This window comes from Clarias gariepinus, chromosome 2 (assembly GCF_024256425.1).
Source record: "Clarias gariepinus isolate MV-2021 ecotype Netherlands chromosome 2, CGAR_prim_01v2, whole genome shotgun sequence".
NCBI classification, from domain to species: domain Eukaryota; kingdom Metazoa; phylum Chordata; class Actinopteri; order Siluriformes; family Clariidae; genus Clarias; species Clarias gariepinus.
The window spans coordinates 3622078-3641252 of record NC_071101.1 but is presented as its reverse complement, the minus strand read 5'-3'; the positions used below and the strand labels follow the sequence as shown (position 1 = coordinate 3641252).

Sequence of the window (19175 nt, the reverse complement as noted above, 5' to 3'; positions counted from 1 at the left end):
TATACGTAAATATAACTGCATAGAGTCTATGGAGTCTCTTGACAAAAGAATGAACGAAAAATGAAAAATTCAGTTTCCTGTATATAACATACGAACGTTTTGCGATGTTTTGCGCATGCGTGCCCAGTAGAAAATGAACGAATCACTCTCCGAGATCGAATCACCAACCAATCAGACGTTCCTAGCCTAGCATAAAAAACAGGAAGTTTTGAATTTTAAATTGTGGCGGTTATTGTCGTTAACTCACGCGTGTGCTGTGCTCTGATCTCTGCGTGTTGTTTCTGTCCCAGTTGTTGGATTTAATCTCCATTTCACGGAGTCGAGTCGAGGTTAGTACAGTATACCTGAGGATGTACATAACCAACCCGTAGAGTGAGGATGTGATTAGAAACACGAGTTCGGAGTGAGAGCTGATAGTTGTACTTGTGTTTAGTCAGTCGGTGTAGTTGGCGGGTTCTTTGCCATGTAAAAGTTAAAAGGTGTTTATTTATTTATTTGCTTTAAACTACGCTCGCGGCTCACTCGTTGACTTTGCTTATTTGAATGTTTTGTATTTTTGTCTTTATCTGAACTTTTTGTTTTCACTGAAAATATGGAGCAATTGGGTGTATTGTTGTACATTTTTGTTACAAATAGTTACTAAAATTTGCTGAAACTCATCGCAAGTCCCGAGTTTGTCTCATTCTTGTACACAGTTCTTTCTCCTGGTAGTAATCAGTGACGGTGCTGTGTCGAAGTTGGTTCCCCCATCAGGATGCGTTTTTTTTTTTTTTTTTTATCCCCACCCCCGTGAAAAGGGCACAGGGAACGCGCATTTAGGAGAAGGCTTGCCCGCGAAAGGTTATGCGCCCGACCACTGAGATTCTACGGAGCGCAGTAAAGGCCAAAAAGGAAATTGTTAGCGTTTTTTAATCCCCTGACGAACTCTCGCCATCAGGATGTATTTCCCTTGTTATCTTGGACATATTTAGAATGATGAACCTCGGCTGAGTCACTTGTAGGCTGTAAACATGTCAGTACATGCGTTGTATTGTTTATATTTAATCACTGGTATACACTACCCATGATTTATTTATTTATGCTATTTTATCAAGGGATTTTTTTTTTAAATACAGTATATATTTAATATAAAGAAATGGACCACTCCGAGTGCTGATTTTTCATATGCAGTTTGGGTTTATTTAAATAGATGTGACCCAGTGAATTGACATATAATGCTAATTATCTCGCATAATAATAATAATAATAATAATTATTAATTTATATATAATTGTTATTATTGTAGCGTTTTTACGCCGGAAGGAATGCTGGAGAGACGAGTGAGCTTATTTGCTACCCAACGCAATGGCTGGGAGTACTTTATTAAGCACACAGCATGTAAGGCATGAGCAGCACCTTCACTCAGGAGCCTACATCCAACTCAGCACTAGCATGAACTGGAGCACATTTCACACGTCACACACCCCTCACACAAACAGGGCCGAAGCCACCAACCCAAACACCTTTCCCCAAGATGGTGAACACACCGACATCCCCGCAAGGCATGCTGGTCGTCAGCCGCCGCCCCGCCCACGCCACACTGCCCCCACCCGAGCTGTGACCGTCCCTGGTCACCATGACGAACTCCGTTTCGGAGGCGTGGAGGCGGTCGGCGCTGGCGCTGGGAACGCCGGCGTCCTTTGGCAGGCGAGGGGTGAACGCGAATGTAGTCCTGAGGCGGTCCGGCCTCCAGAGTTCGATGGTTACCCGGCGTGCGGCTGTGGAGGCGCAAGACGGTCCCGGTGGGGCAAAACTTGTGCCCGCCCTGCCAACTGCACCCGGTAGATGACATCGGAGAGCCGAGCTGGCTGTGAGTGTCCACGCCCATTCGCCCCTTCTGCCTGGCGATGAGCGGTTCACAGTTCCACAACCCGTGGGAAACAGTGGAGCCGGTGTCCACGAGCGCCCGCAGTAAGACGCCGTCCGGCACACAGTCGATGTAAACCCCCGCGGGGCTGGAACTGGAGCACATTTCACACGTCACACACAACAGGGCCTAAGCCACTAACCAGAACACTTTTCCCCAACATGGTGAACACACACCGACATCCCCGCAAGGCATGCTGGTCGTCAGCCGCCGCCCCGCCCACGCCACACTATTATTAATGTCTTGAGACTGTATCTGACGGGTCTCTATTTTGGTTTTGCTGAAAAGGCATATTTGATATGAAATATCAGACAAAATACTGACATGTTTACAGCCTACAAGTGACTCAGCCGAGGTTCATCATTCTAACTATGTCCAAGATAACAAGGGAAACACATCCTGATGGCTAGAGTTCGTCAGGGGATTAAAAAACGCTAACTGTGCTGTTTGGCCTTTATCGCGCTCCGTAGAATCTCAGTGGTCCGCCTTCTCTTAAATGCGCGTTCCCTGTGCCCTTTTCAGGGGGGTGGGGCTAAAAAAAAAAGTATCCTGATGGGGGAACCAACTTCGACACAGCACCGGCCCTTATATTAACTTTCATTCTTTATTATTTTTCTTATGTCAGCTTCCTATCTAGACATCAAGAGCGAGAGTAACAACTGAATAGGAAACTGTAACACACATGATGTAAATCACTAATAATTAATAGTCTTACTATTAGAATCTGTGTAAAATAAATTATATAATAATTATTAATAACTATAGAAGGTCGTAGTATTTGATAAGATAAAGGTTGTGCTCTCAGCTGGACAGGTGACCACACATTTCAGAGTAGATTTTGAGCCAAGGGGTCACATGATCTGAAATAAAATGATTAATAATTATGCAAAGTCAGAACATTTGATATACAAAGTTGTTCCCTAAAATTTCCCAAAGCCATTTTTACATTTACATTTTGGCATTTTGAGGCAATACATCACGTAACCAGGAAAATATTGAATAAAGTTTAGAATTTTCTCCTTATTGATAAATAGACCAGTGTTAGTACCCATCATAGATGTGTAAAAATAGTTAAAATGTTAAAGCTATAAATAAGCTAATCAGAATCTGACACATAACTGCTAATAATTTTCCTACTACTCAACCATTTGATCTGATTTATGGTGTAAGTGTAACCCTACCCAAAATTGGAGATAAGCTAATATAGCTTTCTTTTTTGAATGTTCAGTTGCTGATATCACACAGTAAACACTAATGTCTAAGTATGATCATAATCATTATTAATAATGTATTAATAATGTATAATTTCTATTAGCTATTAACGAGCAGGGTTAAACAGCCATCCCAGTTGAAGTTTATTGCTTCTAATTTCATTTAATTCAGCATCTGGCTGTGACCGTTGGTAACCACTAGGGGCAGCTTTAAGTGTTCTGGTGCTCTCATGTGCACGTGTTCAGCCATTACAGACTGGGATTTCTACATGTTTTCAAGTTGCTTTCACAGTTCACAAGTAAGACCTTCCCAGTATTGTGAGGAAGCACACTTTGAGGAGACTTTTTTTTTTTTTTTTTTACTAAATATTTTAACTGAATGAAAGAAAATACACACATTTTCATTTTAATCCAACATTTATTTGCCAAATTTGACAAGACATGAAGTCTAAACTCAACCTGGTTTACTTTGCAAATGACATGTAACAAGATCATAAACAAAGAGCTGAATTTATGTTATTAGTAAACAGTTTTAGAAACAATACTCCTGCCACAAGTAATATACAGTTAACACATGGAAAGTAGACTTTTGTATTAGAATCTAATGAGTCACATTTTACATCTGAAAGATTGCACACCTTCACTTCAGTTTCCTGCAAACTGTGGGATCCATACAAATGTGTGTGCAGACCTTCTCAGGTCTTAAAGAAGCAATGACAGTCTAAATGAACACAGAACACTAAATATCCATGACCAACAGTACCATGCTTCACTCCATTATGATCGAAATTCCTTTTGATGATGCGACAAATGTGCAGAGCTTACACCGCCATCCCATAAACTGGCACCTGAAAAAGGAACAATAGTATACAAGTAAGTACAAGTGTGACTGTTACTGTAAAGTCTACCAGACTGGTAAAATAGTACTTCCGTTCAAATAAATACTTTTTGGACTAATAGTCTATTTCAATCTTTGATTCAATGGTTACACATTTAATACTTCTGTAACATTTAAAAAAGTTGACATTTACCTCCTGTTTTATCTCTATTCAACTTCTCTTCATTAGTGGTGTTGGTGCTGTGAAAGAGATATAGAAAATATATAACATGTTTCACACAAACAGACACACACACAAAATCAATCAGTTTTAGGTTCTTTTACTTACATATCAGAACATACAGTACATAAAGTTGTGTGTGCAGGCAGACAGAGTCATTATTACAGTAAATTGTGTTAGCTGTTTACTCACCAGGATTTGTAAGGAGTGTTCCAGAATGTTCCAGATGCTTCATGTCCATTCTCACATCCTCAAAGCCTTCTTGTCTCTGATGTTACACCAGACTTCCCATGAGTACTTGCACAGGGCAATTTACTCAATTATTTAAGTTTTTGTTGTTAAAAATAAAGAATATTGAGTTGGAATAATTTATAATTGTAGTTCTTGAAACTAATCAGTACAATCAACAGATTTTGATTGAAATGTATCAAAAAATATTAAGTGCATGTTAAAAATATAATTCAGTTAGTCAAATGCTGATTTTTACTAGTGAAGTAAACTTAAATTATAGTGTAAATTTAAGACAAAATGAATAATTGTTTTTTTTAGGCATTTATTTTGATTTGTCTCATGTATGTGACTTTTAAAGATTTTATTAAGGTAACATAACTTTTTTATAACTGTGAAATTTACAAGGCCACAGAATCATTTTTTAGAGTGTAGTCAAACGCACTGTGCCTAGTTTGGTGCCCATAACTACCACCTCTGAACATTTAATGAAAAACGTTAATGGAAACGTGTGTCATATGTAACATTACTACCCCATACCTACCCATCACCTCCTCATCATCTGTTTCCTTCTCCATCATGCATGTTGAAGTCAGCTCCAATCACCAGTCTTTCTTCTTTGGGGACACTCACTACCACTTTGTCTAATTCACTGTAGAAATCTTTTTCTCTCCTTCATATCACCACTTGTGGAGCACACACACTGATGACTTTATCATTACCCCTTTAACATTTAGTTCCACACTTATCACTCTACAGCTCTCCTTACTTCTACTGTAAACATGGCATACTCTTCCCTCAGTATTTGACCTACATTATTTTTAAAATATATTATATAATTTTTTATTTTAGTTAGACATTAATTTAAATTAGTAGGTGAGTTGATGCACCAAAGGTGTAGTGGTTAGCACTGTCGCCTCGCAACTCCATGGTCCGGGTTCGATATTTCCGGCCAGGCTCGATTCCCATCTCTGTGTGCATAGAGTTTGCACGTTCTCCCTGTACTTGGTGGGTTTCCTCCGGGTACTTCGTTTTTTTTCTTCCACAGTCCAAAGACCTACAGATTAGACTAGTGCGCCAGATTTTAATGGTGAATAACAAGATTTGCAAATATAAGATGTGAGTCTGGATGAAGAAGCGCTTCAAACCAACTGAAGTAACGCTGTGTGTGAGGTTGTTGAACCTGCTGCTGATTTTACACTTTAATGACTTTTACCTGCTTCCCTTGAAAGCAAACCTTTGTGTTTAACATGCATGTTGTGTTACACTGTGTAACTATATAATATTTAACAGTTTCTAAACTATAGATACATTTAAGGAAGTACTCTATTATCTGTAGACATTTTATTACACTTTTATCTTTCTTATACTCACCTCTGTTATAGTAAATCTACACACACTGACGTACTATGACCAACTTTTCCTACATCTGCACCGTGTGGATCAGCATCTGTGTGTGTAAGTCACATTTTTATCTTTTATTAAACAGATGAAACATAATGTTATTAAAATAACTGTCCAGATTAATCTATATTATAATTTCCCGTCTCAGACCTCCTCTCTGCAGAACCTGAGATCAGTGTATCTGGCCCAGTGGGTTCTACAGCTGTCCTGCCGTGTCAACTGACGAGTGTAGACACTGACAGACTGTATATTAGATGGAACACTGAATCTGAGATTGTGTTTGAGCGACTGGGTGAGCGGTCGTATCAGGGTGAGGGATATGAGGGTCGTGTGGACGTTCCTGTGGAGGAGCTGCGTAAGGGGAACTGTTCACTGGTGTTACACAATCTGACATTTACTGATACAGGAGTCTACACCAGCTACCAGACAGTGAGACACACCAAGAGATCTGTCCGTGTTAGGAGAGGAACAGTCCTGATCAACAGTGTTAATCTCTCAGTCTATGGTGAGTGAGTTAGTGTCAGTAGAACACACACTGAGCGTTACACACACCAGAGAACAAAACTGGAAAAACTAATGATTATAAAAGTGTAAATCTTACTGTGTTATGATGCAGGGGTAGCTCAGTGGTTAAGGCATCGGACTATGGTTCGGAAGATCCCAGGTTCAAACCCCACAACCACCAAGTTGCCACTGTTGGGTCCTTGAGCAAGGCCCTTAACCCTCAGCTGCTCAGATGTGTAATGAGATAAAAATGTAAGTCGCTCTGGATAAGAGCGTCTGCCAAATGCCTAAATGTAAATGCAGTAATGTGTGTTTTCTTTCCCTTTAGTTCCCCCTCTTAAAGAAACAGACGTTGGTATTTGAGTAGGTGAGTCAGTATCTACCTTCCCCTTATTTTCATCACTAATCAATAATTAACAGTCTGTTCCAGAACGTTAGAGGTGTAACTGATTTATAAAATCCCACTTTAGGAATTACAGCCATTTTTACCACCCACTCCGTCATTTTCACAGGCTCAAAAGTAATGGGACACCTGAGTGATGCGCAGTGTAAAGGCCAGTTGTGGCTGTTCCTCAGTTATCTCATGACAGATTAAGAAGATAAAAGGTGTGGAGTTGATTGAGAGTGTTAAATGTGTATTTGGTAGATGTTGATGAGACTCTCAGTACACAGTGTAAAGAGGTGCTGATGCAGGTGAAGGAGCTCATCATTAAAATGCATGCTCCAGACTCTTGGAGTTTACTTCTATTAAAGATGTGTGTTGTTCAGTCATTCAGGCCCAGAAAAAGATCAGTTCAAAGAAATCACTGAAAGACCACAATTGTCCTGATGTTCATGAGTGTGTGTGAACCTCCAACCACAACTGTAACTAAAACTCATTTCTGTCTCTCTGCAGTAATGAAGAGTCCTCACCCACTGGTCCTGGTCCTGTCCCTCGTCTCATGTTTAATCGTCCAGCTCTTCTGTGGAGAAACATGAGTGTGACCTACAGCTGTGTACAGGACTGTGTGTTTCAATCACACACAGTAAACTACACACTGCAGCTGTGTGATGCTGAACAATCAGAACTCTAGAGACACGTCACTGCTGTCCAATCAGAACTGTTCAGTTAATGGACTTAAGTTTACAGTTTATACTCAACACTCCAAGCCAGTTAGTTAGAATTTATTAAAATTTAATTGATGAACTGAATGTGTGTGCGGCTGCCACAGAGCTGTGATAAGTGAGACCTGGAGGACTGAGAGTCTCCACAGATGATGATAATTACTGTACAGGGGTTTCTGTATTAAATCAGAGGTTATAGCAGTGTTTATTAGGAATGTGAAAGTCTGTCAGAAGGTCACAGCCAGTTACTTACTGAACTTAAAGTATTAATAATAAAGCGCTGAAGCACACTCTGCACTGCAGATAATAAAGTGTTAATCAGCAATATCAGAGAGTGAATAAGAGGAGATAACTTTTATACACTTAAGATCCAGACACTTGTGAAGAACACACTGTATAAACACTAGGAGCAGTGATGAACTTCTGATTGGTAAAAATATATTAAAATAAAATGAAATGATAAATAAACTAATAAAAGCTGCTCTACAGAGAACAGAGGTGTGTAACAGACTCTCATGTGACATCCAAAGATAAAAGACCTTAGGAGCTTATAACCTGACTTTCATATTTGACTTCTGATCTACAATCCTGCTCTGTATGTTCATTTACACAGTGATATATTACTATAATAATTAATAAACCAAACTGATATCTCCAAACTGTAATATATAAACTACATCAATTTATTCATATATGAAATAGAATTTGTGCTGCTTTATAATAAAATAAATAAAAAGGCTGAGGAATTTAGTTTATCCTCTTTGCCCAAACATACTTATGGATCCTTTATATTCAGTCTACAACATGTATTAAATATCATTACTGTTTTACTGAGCTTTTAATACGATTTATCAGTTTGGTTTACATTTATAAATCAGAAATAAAGTCTTATTGTTAATTTATTCTTCATTTATTCTACAAGTGCACAGTAAATGAGAAAGTTAAGGTTAAGTGACTTTATTGTTCATACAATACATTTTCATAACTTTATCATCTTAATGACAGGAACACTCGCTGTAGATCATGTATAATGTAGTTCAGCAATAAAATGGACAGTCCCTGGTTTCCTGTGGGAATGTAGAGTGTGGGAGAATAGTATTTGGGAGAGACAATATATGGGAAGGGTGGAGGAATGTTTAGAAGGAAAAGTGGATTTCGGACAGGGGCGGACTGGCCATCGGGAGCACCGGGACATTTCCCGGTGGCCTGACGGTCGTTCTGGCCTGCCGGCTGCCGCTGTGCAGACGATCAGCCTGGCATGTGATAGACTGGTGTATAACTACGAATTAATTGACGGATCTCTCAATCTACGAATCAGGCAATGGAAAGGGAGGGGAAGATTAGAAGATCAGGAGGGAAAATTACACTCCCACATCACATGACCCAACGTCAGCGACGCACTGCCTAATATCTGGCTGTATCCAGAGACAGGGTATATCTGACTAAATCGTTCAAAAAATGGAGCGTAAACGCAAAAGAGGAGCAGAGAGTCAGCGTATATAAAAAAGGAAAAAAGCCCTGGCCGCAGACGCAGCAAGCTGCTGCAAAATCCCAGCCATGTTCGCCAGTAAGGGAACAGGTCGGTCAAGATTACATCTACATTATATTTATAATAATTTGGCAGACGAACACTTTCATCCAAATCACTTAGATCATCACAATCGATAAAACTAAACCAACAAACGAGCAACAATATGTAAGTGCTGCTGTGCTGTGTCAAGTCTCGTTTCGTCTGAAAAGGTGACGAAGGAAGCAGCAGTAGCACTAGTGCTGTAAATGCTCCTGCTGTTGAGCTAGAGGTGGTGGACAGTTCAGCGTTTGAGTCAGAGCAGGGACCTTCAGGTAAAGTTAAAGATAAGCAAAACTAAACATGCAGGCACCAGGCTATACTTTTTAAACATGTGCTTTTTTATGGTTTATAAGATCAGTAGTAGGACTGTGATTTTGGGGACATACAACTGATGGCTGCACAATTATAAATACAGATTATTGAACACGCTTATTTCATATTGCAGAGCAACTACATGTGCAGAGTGAGAGAGAGAAGGATTCAGGGAAAGATTAAGGAGACAGTGAAAGCCTTTATATCTCTTTTGATTATTTTGTCCACAGTCCAAGGATTAAGATTTTTTTTTTTTAAGTATCACCCAATTCAAATGCCTACTGGTGTACTAGTAGTGCTAATTACTTACTGTTTACTCTTACTGGTCTGTTCCACATAATGCCATAATTGAGTAAACATTGTTATCTGTTACTTACGCTGTTATAGGTTTTGTTAAGTTTATTTGTGTTTGTGTTTCTGATGCATTTGATATACTAGAGTTGAGCACTGAAAATACATAAAATGTAAATATTTCAACATGTGAATGTGTCTCTTATTATCTCTTTTAAAAAGCCAATTTTCTATTTGTCATTGGTTTGGTAGTATAAATGGTGTATTCCTAGTGAGTTGTTATGGGCTATTTTTTTTATTCATTTATATTGCATCTGGTAGTCTACCTGTTACAATAATAGGGTTAGCCTACAAGTTTATCAGTCCAGTAGATTACATGAATAGGGTGGTGGTGACTGCAGCAGCAGAGGTGGCCTGGGAGTGGAGTCAAATTCCCGGCCTGAATTATTGTCCCAGTCCGCCACTGATTTCGGACACAGACTGCAGTGGACTTTATTAAAGCAGATAGAGGTAGGACCCTGGCTTTAAGAGGTTTTTATTTCAATAGGTCTGACTGCTGTGTGTTAAAGTGTGTGTGTGTGTGTGTGTGTGTGTACCCCTGGTGCTATCACATATTAACTCCCAGATTCCATCGATTTATTTCAGTTCATCTCCCGCCCCAATAGTTAGCCATGTAGCCATGTCCCTTCAGCATACACTCAAACACCGGACTACACCTGATTTGGGTTTGAACCAACATTAATATATTAGACAGGACTACTTTCTCAGCTGGGGAGAAACCAGTATGTGCTTATTATTTACACTGACTCCGTTTTGGACAATTTTGATCGCCTTTTCAACACTATTAACAAACACAACAACAGCACTGTTCATTCGTGAAGCAGAGACGATGTTCTCATGTCCCACCACATCACCAACCGCTAACACACCACGCGCACACCGTGTCGGTGAGGTAAACTCTCATACCGCTGTGTGTCCTGAGCCGCCATGCTCCAGCAACACACACACACACACAGGCACTCACACAACAAAGTATATATAAAGGCAAAAGATGTAATAATTGGCGAAAGAAAAAATGCACAAAAAGAAAACTGGCAAAACACGCCACACTCGCTTCCTTGCCACACCGCGCATGCGCAGAGAGAGAAAGCGAGAGTAAGGAGGGAGGAAGGGTTGCAAAAAGAGCAGCTGGGGAAAGGAAGGGAGAGAGAGAGAGACAAAGAGAGAGGGAGTAAAAAGGAAGAGAGGTTTGTAAGAAGAGCAGCAGGGAGGGGGAGAGAAGGAGAAAGAGAGAGAGGAATGAGGAGGAGGAGAAGCTTGCCCACAGGCGCGTGTAGAGGCGGGACCTCGCTTTCCTTCTCTTTTGATTTGCGCTTACAAGCAGGAGGGGGCGGGTCCTGTCACCAAAACGGAGCCAATGCACCAAATAAAAGGTGGACGCAGCGCGCGAGGTGCCGCGAGCCGTGCGCGCTTCATCTGAAGGAGAAAGTTTCAGCTCGATTTAAAGACTCGCCCGTGTCACCATTACAGATCAGGAGTATTTACACTTATCACATTTAACTGGTTATCGGATTTGGAAATCTTTCATCACTCAGGGGTAAATGTTTGTTATTATATCTATGAAGTAATTGATAAATTATATTATATTTAATAAAGTTATTGTAGTTATATAGTCCGGTCCTGTAGTTTATATGTCTCTTAATAATCAGCGTTTACATGTCGTTCCTCTGGAAGAAAAAAAAAAAACGATTAATAGAGCAACGCATTCTACTTGCATACTTTAACTCATGGTGTTTAAATATAAGCTGTTTATTTAGTAACCTGGGTATTTATTTAACCTTTTATTAAACACCATATCACATCCCTCTGAAGTGTGTAAAGTGAAATCTGAATGGATGAGCTGTGGGGATTGTGTTTAGATTAGAGTTTATATTGTATTTCTGGAGACCTGTGTAAGCAGAGGATCATCAGATCTGTTCTGAAGAGTTTACAGTAGAACTGAGAGATGTGTCTGTTACAGAGGCATTAAACATAAAGAGGGGGCTGGTGTGAGGTAAGTGCAGGGTGGAGGCAGTTTATCTGTCCTGATAACTAAACTACTGAACCTGACTTAGTCCTGCATAAGAACTCATTAATACACCTGTGTTATTCCGCTCAGACATAAACCATCTATTAGTTTATTTTAATCAAAGATGTGTTGTGATTTTATCCTGTATGTGTTAGGGAAGTTCTCTATACACATGTATATAGCGCATGCAACCTCGATTAGTAAAATTCTATTAAGTGTAGTTTTTTGGGGGGTCAAGACGAACCTGTTAGAACCCACACTTAGATCAGAACCTGAAAAGGAGCAGATACCAGACCTGGGAGAACTGGAAGTGTGTACTGAATCTGTTGAAGACTGGGATTAATGCAGACCTTGATGACGTCACTTTAGGATTCACCTGTTTAATGTAAATCCAAATTGAGGCTCACATGTCAGATTAGTGTGGAGTTATTTACCCTGATATTATTCATAAATTATTTTACTGAAAGTGATGTCTTTGGATATATTGACTTGAGGCCATGCTGTTTAACATTTAACTGTATAAATGTATTTATTAGTTTAATTGTTTCTTTATATATTGACCCCTGTCTCTGTTGTAGTTAATCTACACACACTGACGCACCATGACCAACTTTTCCTACATCTGCATTGTGAGGATCAGCGTCTGTGTGTGTAAGTCACATTTTTATCTTTTATAAAACAGATGAAACATAATGTTATTAAAATAACTGCTCTGTCCAGATTAATCTATATTATAATTTCCCGTCTCAGACCTCCTCTCTGCAGAACCTGAGATCAGTGTATCTGGCCCAGTGGGTTCTACAGCTGTCCTGCCGTGTCAACTGACGAGTGGAGACACTGACAGACTGTATATTGGATGGAACACTGAATCTGAGATTGTGTTTGAGCGACTGGGTGAGAGGTCGTATCAGGGTGAGGGATATGAGGGTCGTGTGGACGTTCCTGTGGAGGAGCTGCGTAAGGGGAACTGTTCACTGGTGTTACACAATCTGACATTTACTGATACAGGAGTCTACACCAGCTACCAGACAGTGAGACGCACCAAGAGATCTGTGAACTTCAAAGTGGTCTTGATCAGCCGTGTTAAACTCTCAGTCCATGGTGAGTGAGTTGGTCTCAGTAGAACACACACTGTTTCTGCACTACATGTGAGTGTTAGATGGAGACAGAACATTGTGTGTTTTTGTTCTTGGAAGCATTTGCATTACAGAAGTGCACTAGTTTTTTATGCTATTATCTGTTAATTAAGGAAAATAAGATTGGTGTTTAAGTCAAAGCGGGACTTTTGGTAACAGTGCAGAATAACAGAACACAGTCCTGAGAGTAAAAACTCCCTTTATTTCTCTATATAATCCCCTGATACACTAATGCACTTATCCCAGTGTTTCACTAGAGCTTGGACACCATCAAGGTAGAAAGTTTTCTCACTACGCTGGAGCCATTATCGGACTGCTTCACGGCACGCCGGCCTCCCAGCAACTGACTTGTAGTGAGGTCAGGACTGTACAGGGGGCGTGGCAATAACTCCCAGCCCAGTTCCTGTAATGTGCAAGTGGTGTTGGTGTATGAGTGTGTGTACAGTTTACACACTCTGAGCCACCTCAGCCCGGAATCGTCAATTACAGACGTACGGCATCCTGTTAAAATGATTTACTACAGCCAAGAGTCTCATCACCGTACTGTGATTGAAGTTTTCTGTAAATGTCAATCACTTTTACGCCTTCATTCCCGGTTTGACTTGAACGCTCCTTGTATTTTATCTTCATGGAGAAGTGCACTTACAGAGGATTTATGATTGTTAACGATGATGCAGTGTCTTTTTGTGTTTTTTACTTTTAGTTTCCCGTGGTGAAGACACACCCAGAGGTCTCTCATCAGCTCCAACAGGTGAGTCAGTATCTACTGAACCTTCTCTGGAAAACAACCTGATTTTATTAATTAATCATCTATTCAGTCTCTTTTTAGAAAGGAGTTTGAATAACACATTTTTAAGGGCTTTGATTTACACAGGCTCAAAAGTAACTGGACAGTTGACTGATAAGCATTTTAAAGGCCTGTGTGTATTTGGTAGATGTTGATGAGACTCTCAGTACACAGTGTAAAGAGGTGCTGATGCAGGTGAAGGAGCTCATCATTAGTCTGTACATTAGAATAGAACTGAGTTAAACAGGACTGAGCTGTTACTGGTGTAGGGGGCGGGTCTGTCTTTTCTTATTCTGCTGTTAGCTTAGCCGTGCTGTCTGGGTCGCACCGAATATTGCTGTGATGCTCATGTAAATGAATTCGGAATATAGGTATACCAATCAATATCATATCAGTCAATCAATCAATCAATCAATCAATCCATAAATAAATAAACCATCAAAAAGAGATGTCCCAGAACATCTTTAACGCTCCTGCCATAGAATTTTCTGCACAATCTGATCATTTTAATTCATATACAGTATATTTCCTCATGCATTTCCCTTTTTTCTTATTTTTTATTTTTTTTATTTTGTGATTTGCATTAAATTGAATCTCTGTCTCCAGAATTTTACTGAATGCGTGTGTACATTGTTACATATAATAACTAAAACTCATTTCTGTCTCTCTGCAGTAATGAAGAGTCCTCACCCACTGGTCCTGGTCCTGTCCCTCGTCTCATGTTTACTCGTCCAGCTCTTCTGTGGAGAAACATGAGTGTGACCTACAGCTGTGTACAGGACTGTGTGTTTCAATCACACACAGTAAACTACACACTGCAGCTTTTACACACTTTCCTGTCAGAACTCAGCATTAGTGAGACTGGACTTTCTTCCAGAACTGAACTTGAACAGGATTTTGTTCTGGAGGAACCAGTTTGTTCTTCTCACAGCGTAGTGTATCAAATGATCCAAACATCTGCACTTTACTCTGAGTTAAGCTGGTCTTACACTGCACAGTTACAGCAGCTCTTTATTATCATTACTGATCACATTATACGAGACGATCTCAAGGACTTTTGATTGTCTGTTTGATTAAACAACCTCACCTCCTCCAGTCTCACCCTCAGCACTGGAGTTCCTCAGGGGTGTGTGTTGTCCCCTCTCTTATACTCCCTTTTCACCTATGACTGCGTACCTGCCTCTACCTCAAACAGCATTATCCAGTTCACAGATGACACCACGGTGGTGGACCTGATCAGAGGTAACGATAAGACGCTTACAGGGAGGAGATCCAGCACCTAGTAACATGGTGTGAGGACAATAACCTGGAGCTCAACACCAAGACGATGAAGGAGGTCATTGTGGATTTCAGACGAGCTGTCAATCACATTCACATTAACAGAGCTGTTGTTGAGTGTGTACCCAGATTTATCTCTGAGGGCCTCATCTGGTGTTAACTAATACACCACTGCACTCTCACTGTCTGTCTGTATTACACTGCTTCATCCACTCTGAATCTTTATACAATCAGTAACTTATGTTTATTATTGCACTGTATATTCCACTCATATTTATTCTGTATATATTGTATCATACACATGTACATATATGGATGTCTGTATCATGTTTATTTGAGCATGTTATCTTCCTGACATGTTATACTGTATATTACTATATACACCATATACTTATTACTTACTGCACTTGTACATTAATCACTCTCACCCCTGTACATATGAACCCACACCCTCATTTACCTCATTATTATTTATTGTAAATTGGACACTTATGCACTTCTCATGTACTTTTCACAATGACAATAAAGTTTAATCTATTTTATTTAAATTTTAAGTCATTTTAAAATCATCAGAAATAGCTGTTTAATTCTATTTGTAATAAATCAGCTTTGCATAATTATATAAATTGTAAAAATCAGTGTTTAACTTGTAAATGTCTCCCTAATGATAAGTGAACATTAGCATTAACACTGGACTAATCAGATCAGAAGGAGATTAGGGGGCGTGGTCTCTCATAAAAACAATTAGACCAGATTAAATATCAGTAAGAAGAACATTTCTGTAAAAAGATATAAGAGAAATAATAATAATAATAATAATAATAATAATTTCTGAACTTTATCAGCTCAGTATCAGACAGTAAATATTCCTTCATACTCAGTAATTAGTCTGAGAAACATTCTGCTTTTCCAATGTAAATTATTTGTCTGTTTTAAGATTTTACTCTCTCCCACCACTAGATGGCGCTCCATCCCTATAGATCACACCTCCTTATTGACATGTGACTCACACACCTCCTGCACGTGTAGTGTGAGTTCTGTCTGTTAATCTGTCAGTGCTTTTACTTCTCCTCATCTTAAACAGTCCTCTGTAGAGCCTGGGACAAACTCAACTTATTACACACACTGACTGGAGTGTGTGTGTGTTTAATTATAATGAAGTTGTGATTCTTGTTTTGATTTGTCCTTCACACACAGTCCTCAGTTCAGTCTTCATTCTGGAGTCACATTAGGACAGACATTATACAGTGGATTATATACAGTATAAAAGAGATAATATGAATGTAGCAGTAAAATTTCACTACAGTGTAGGGGTAAGACTATGTACTGTGATATATCTTGGACGACTAGGTGAATGACAAGATCTAGGTCTCCAACCCCTAGTACATTTAATTCCTGTACTTATGTTACTTAAGTATGTTTTTATCCGCCTTGCTGCGTGTGCTTTACCTTTTGTGAACACGACTGATGAGGATTGAACCTCTGGACCCAACATACACGGTAGCCCACAGAGTAAGAAGTCAAACCTTCCTACCTCTATCAGCCCACAAGACAGGAGGAATGCCCCTACTCCAAGATAACAGACTTTACAATTTATTATATGAAATGAAACAGTAATTTTAAAGGTGCAAAAGAAAACTCTAAAATGTCACTGAGCATAAAAATGAAAATGTTCAGTTTCAAACATTGAACTGTAATTAATGAATAAAACAAATTTCACTTAAATAACCTGACAGTTCCAGTCTCTTTGTAATTCCCACAACAGTTCAAAGCAAGGAACCAATTCTCTCAAAAACTCAAATGATATAAGGTTAACCCAACAGTTCGAAGCCAATGTTTACATCTCACTTTGTGTGGAGGTATTCAAGTACTTTTATGTTGAAGGGTTAAAAAAAAAAAAAAGAAAGAAAAAAAGCTGAGTCCGGAAGCAACGTGAGGAGTGCGGAAGAGAGCCGAGGCGGAGCGACAGTTTTTTTGGTGTTTTTTGAGCGGCGCGAAAAACGGGAGCAACAAAGAGCACCATAGTGGCGAGAGACGTAAGACAGTGATTTTCATGACTCATTTTTGTACGGGAATTGCAGCTAGAGACTTTCGAGGTGAGCTGCCGAGGAGCTGGACCGAGCTTGAGCTGCTGCGGCTCGATGGAAGGAGTGAAAATTGCTGTGTGACCGAGCTGAACACCAACGTGATACGAAAGGGGCGTCGCTCACCGCGGTTGCTGAAAGTGTGCTACGTGAGTGTTTGTCTTTTTCTGAAGAGTGAGTTTGCGCTCTATTACAGTGACACTAGTGAAACTACTCAGTCAGTATCTCCGCGCTACTAAAAAAAAAAGGGAGAAGTGGACTCCAGAGCGGCTGATTGTTTTTTTCGGCTGTTGCTTCGAGTGAGTTCTCCGCGTGCTATTCTGGCGCGTTGCTGCCGCCGTGTGGATACGAACGGCATTGTGGGTTCTTTGCCGACTGTTCTGTTTTTTTGGGTTTTATGCTCTTGCTGAGGGACTTATTTTTCTCCTTTTGCTCCTGCTATTTTGGGATGGACCTTTTGGACATAACAGAGTTTCTTGTTGCAGGACTAAATATTTTTCTTATTTTTGTCGTCTCCAAAGGGGGGACTCTGGGACAGACTTTCTGAACTGGGACTTAAGCTTGCTTTGGACTGCAACTGTCCTTGTCCGTGTGTGGAATTATTTGCTTGGACAGCGATTTCTCTTTTTGCTGGATTTTTTTGTTGGGACTGTTCTTTCTTGTCTTTGAGGGACGTTTCCTATTAGTTACCCTGCCATATGTGGACATTTCAGTACCAGCCCAGTTCCACGGTCAGGTAAAATGCTATCTTGAGTCATGACTCTTGCCCAGGTATGTTGATTATTATATAAAAATCTGCAAAGTGAAACTGTTAACTGTTGGGTTAACTTTATATGAATGTGTATATTGGTTCCTTGTTTTGAACTGTTGTGGGAATTACATAGAGACTGGAACTGCCAGTGTATTCAAGTGACATTTATTTTATTTATTCAATTACAGTTTAATGTTTGAGCTGAACAATTCCATTTTATTGCTCAGTGACATTTTTGAATTTTCTTTTACACTTTTAAAATTTCTGTTCCATTTCATATAATAAATTGTAAAGTCTGTTATCTTGGAGTAGGGGCATTCCTCCTGTCTTGTGGGCTGATAGAGGTAGGAAGGTTTGACTTCTTACTCTGTGGGCTACCGTGTATGTTGGGTCCAGAGGTTCAATCCTCATCAGTCGTGTTTACAAAAGGTAAAGCACACGCAGCAAGGCAGATAAAAACATACTTAAGTAACATAAGTACAGGAATTAAATGTACTAGGGGTCGGAGACCTAGATCTTGTCATTCACCTAGTCGTCCAAGATATATCACAGGGCATAGTCTTACCCCTACACTGTAGCGAAATTTTACCGCTACATTTGCAGATTTTTATATAATAACCAACATATTGTGGCGTGGGCGGGGCGGCGGCTGACGACCAGCATGCTTTGCGGGAATGTCGGTGTGTTCACCATGATGGGGAAAGGTGTTTGGGTTTGTGACTTCGGCCCTGTTGTGTGTGTGTTGAGGTGTGTGACGTGTGAAATGTGCTCCAGTTCAAGCTAGTGCTGAATTGGATGTAGGCTCCTGAGTGAAGGTGCTGCTCATGCCTTACATGCTGTGTGCTTAATAAAGTACTCCCAGCCATTGCATCGGGTAGCAAATAAGCTCACTCGTCTCTCCAGCATTCTTCCTGGCGTAAAAACGCTACAATATAATAACCAACGGAACTGGGCTGGTGCTGAAATGTCCATATATGGCAGGGTAACTAATAGAAAACGTCTAAGAACAAGAAAGAACAGTCCCCACAAAAAATCCAGCAAAAAGAGAAATCGCTGTCCAAGCGAATAATTCCACACAAGGACAAGGACAGTTGCAGTCCAAAGCAAGTCCTCAAGTCCCAGTTCAGACAGTCTGTCCCAGAGTCCTCCCTTTGGAGACGACAAAAACAACAAAAAATATTTAGTCTTGAGACAAAAAAAACTCTGTTACATGTCCAAAAGGTCCACCATAAAATCAATGGAGCAAAAGGAGAAAAATAAGTCCCTCAGCAAGGGCGTAAGACCCCCAAAAAAACAGATCCGTCGGGAAAGAATCTACAATACCGTTCGCATCCACACGGCGGCAGCAACGAGTCAAAACAGCACGTGGAGAACTTTCTCGAAGCAACAGCTGCAAAAACAATCAGCCGTTCTGGAGTCCACTTCTCTTATGGCGCTTTTCCACTGCGTGGTACGACTCGGCACGGCTCGGCACGACACCGCA

The 19175-nt window shown here is 40.1% G+C and overlaps 2 protein-coding genes across 3 annotated transcripts; both read left to right on the top strand.

The window, feature by feature from the left end:
- Positions 1-242: 242 nt before the first annotated feature.
- On the top strand, positions 243-6678 carry LOC128507543 (CD276 antigen homolog). 2 transcript variants are annotated; one of them, XM_053478555.1, is made up of 5 exons: positions 243-329; positions 5789-5861; positions 5956-6312; positions 6424-6563; positions 6640-6678. In XM_053478555.1, exons 2-4 carry the CDS (start codon positions 5813-5815, stop codon positions 6513-6515), a joined length of 498 nt encoding a protein of 165 aa, XP_053334530.1. In that variant the 5' UTR covers positions 243-329; positions 5789-5812; the 3' UTR covers positions 6516-6563; positions 6640-6678. The 2 variants fall into 2 exon arrangements, with proteins under 2 accessions (XP_053334530.1, XP_053334521.1); XM_053478546.1 differs by having other exon boundaries at positions 6424-6672.
- A 5580-nt stretch (positions 6679-12258) lies between these two features.
- Positions 12259-15259, top strand: LOC128507582 (CD276 antigen homolog). Its single transcript, XM_053478609.1, has 4 exons — positions 12259-12307; positions 12407-12757; positions 13496-13543; positions 14253-15259. The coding sequence occupies exons 1-4, from the start codon at positions 12259-12261 to the stop codon at positions 14333-14335; spliced, it is 531 nt and encodes a 176-aa protein (XP_053334584.1). The 3' UTR covers positions 14336-15259.
- The last annotated feature ends 3916 nt before the right edge of the window (positions 15260-19175 follow it).

Bases quoted from the DNA above. Each gene is read 5' to 3' on its own strand.
- LOC128507543 (XM_053478555.1), top strand. From the start codon at position 5,813: ATGACCAACTTTTCCTACATCTGCACCGTGTGGATCAGCATCTGTGTG. The intron at 5,862-5,955 runs GTAAGTCACATT...TTCCCGTCTCAG, and splicing joins GTGGATCAGCATCTGTGTGT to ACCTCCTCTCTGCAGAACCT. The intron at 6,313-6,423 runs GTGAGTGAGTTA...GTTATGATGCAG, and splicing joins TGTTAATCTCTCAGTCTATG to GGGTAGCTCAGTGGTTAAGG.
- LOC128507582 (XM_053478609.1), top strand. From the start codon at position 12,259: ATGACCAACTTTTCCTACATCTGCATTGTGAGGATCAGCGTCTGTGTG. The intron at 12,758-13,495 runs GTGAGTGAGTTG...TTTTACTTTTAG, and splicing joins TGTTAAACTCTCAGTCCATG to TTTCCCGTGGTGAAGACACA. The intron at 13,544-14,252 runs GTGAGTCAGTAT...GTCTCTCTGCAG, and splicing joins TCTCTCATCAGCTCCAACAG to TAATGAAGAGTCCTCACCCA.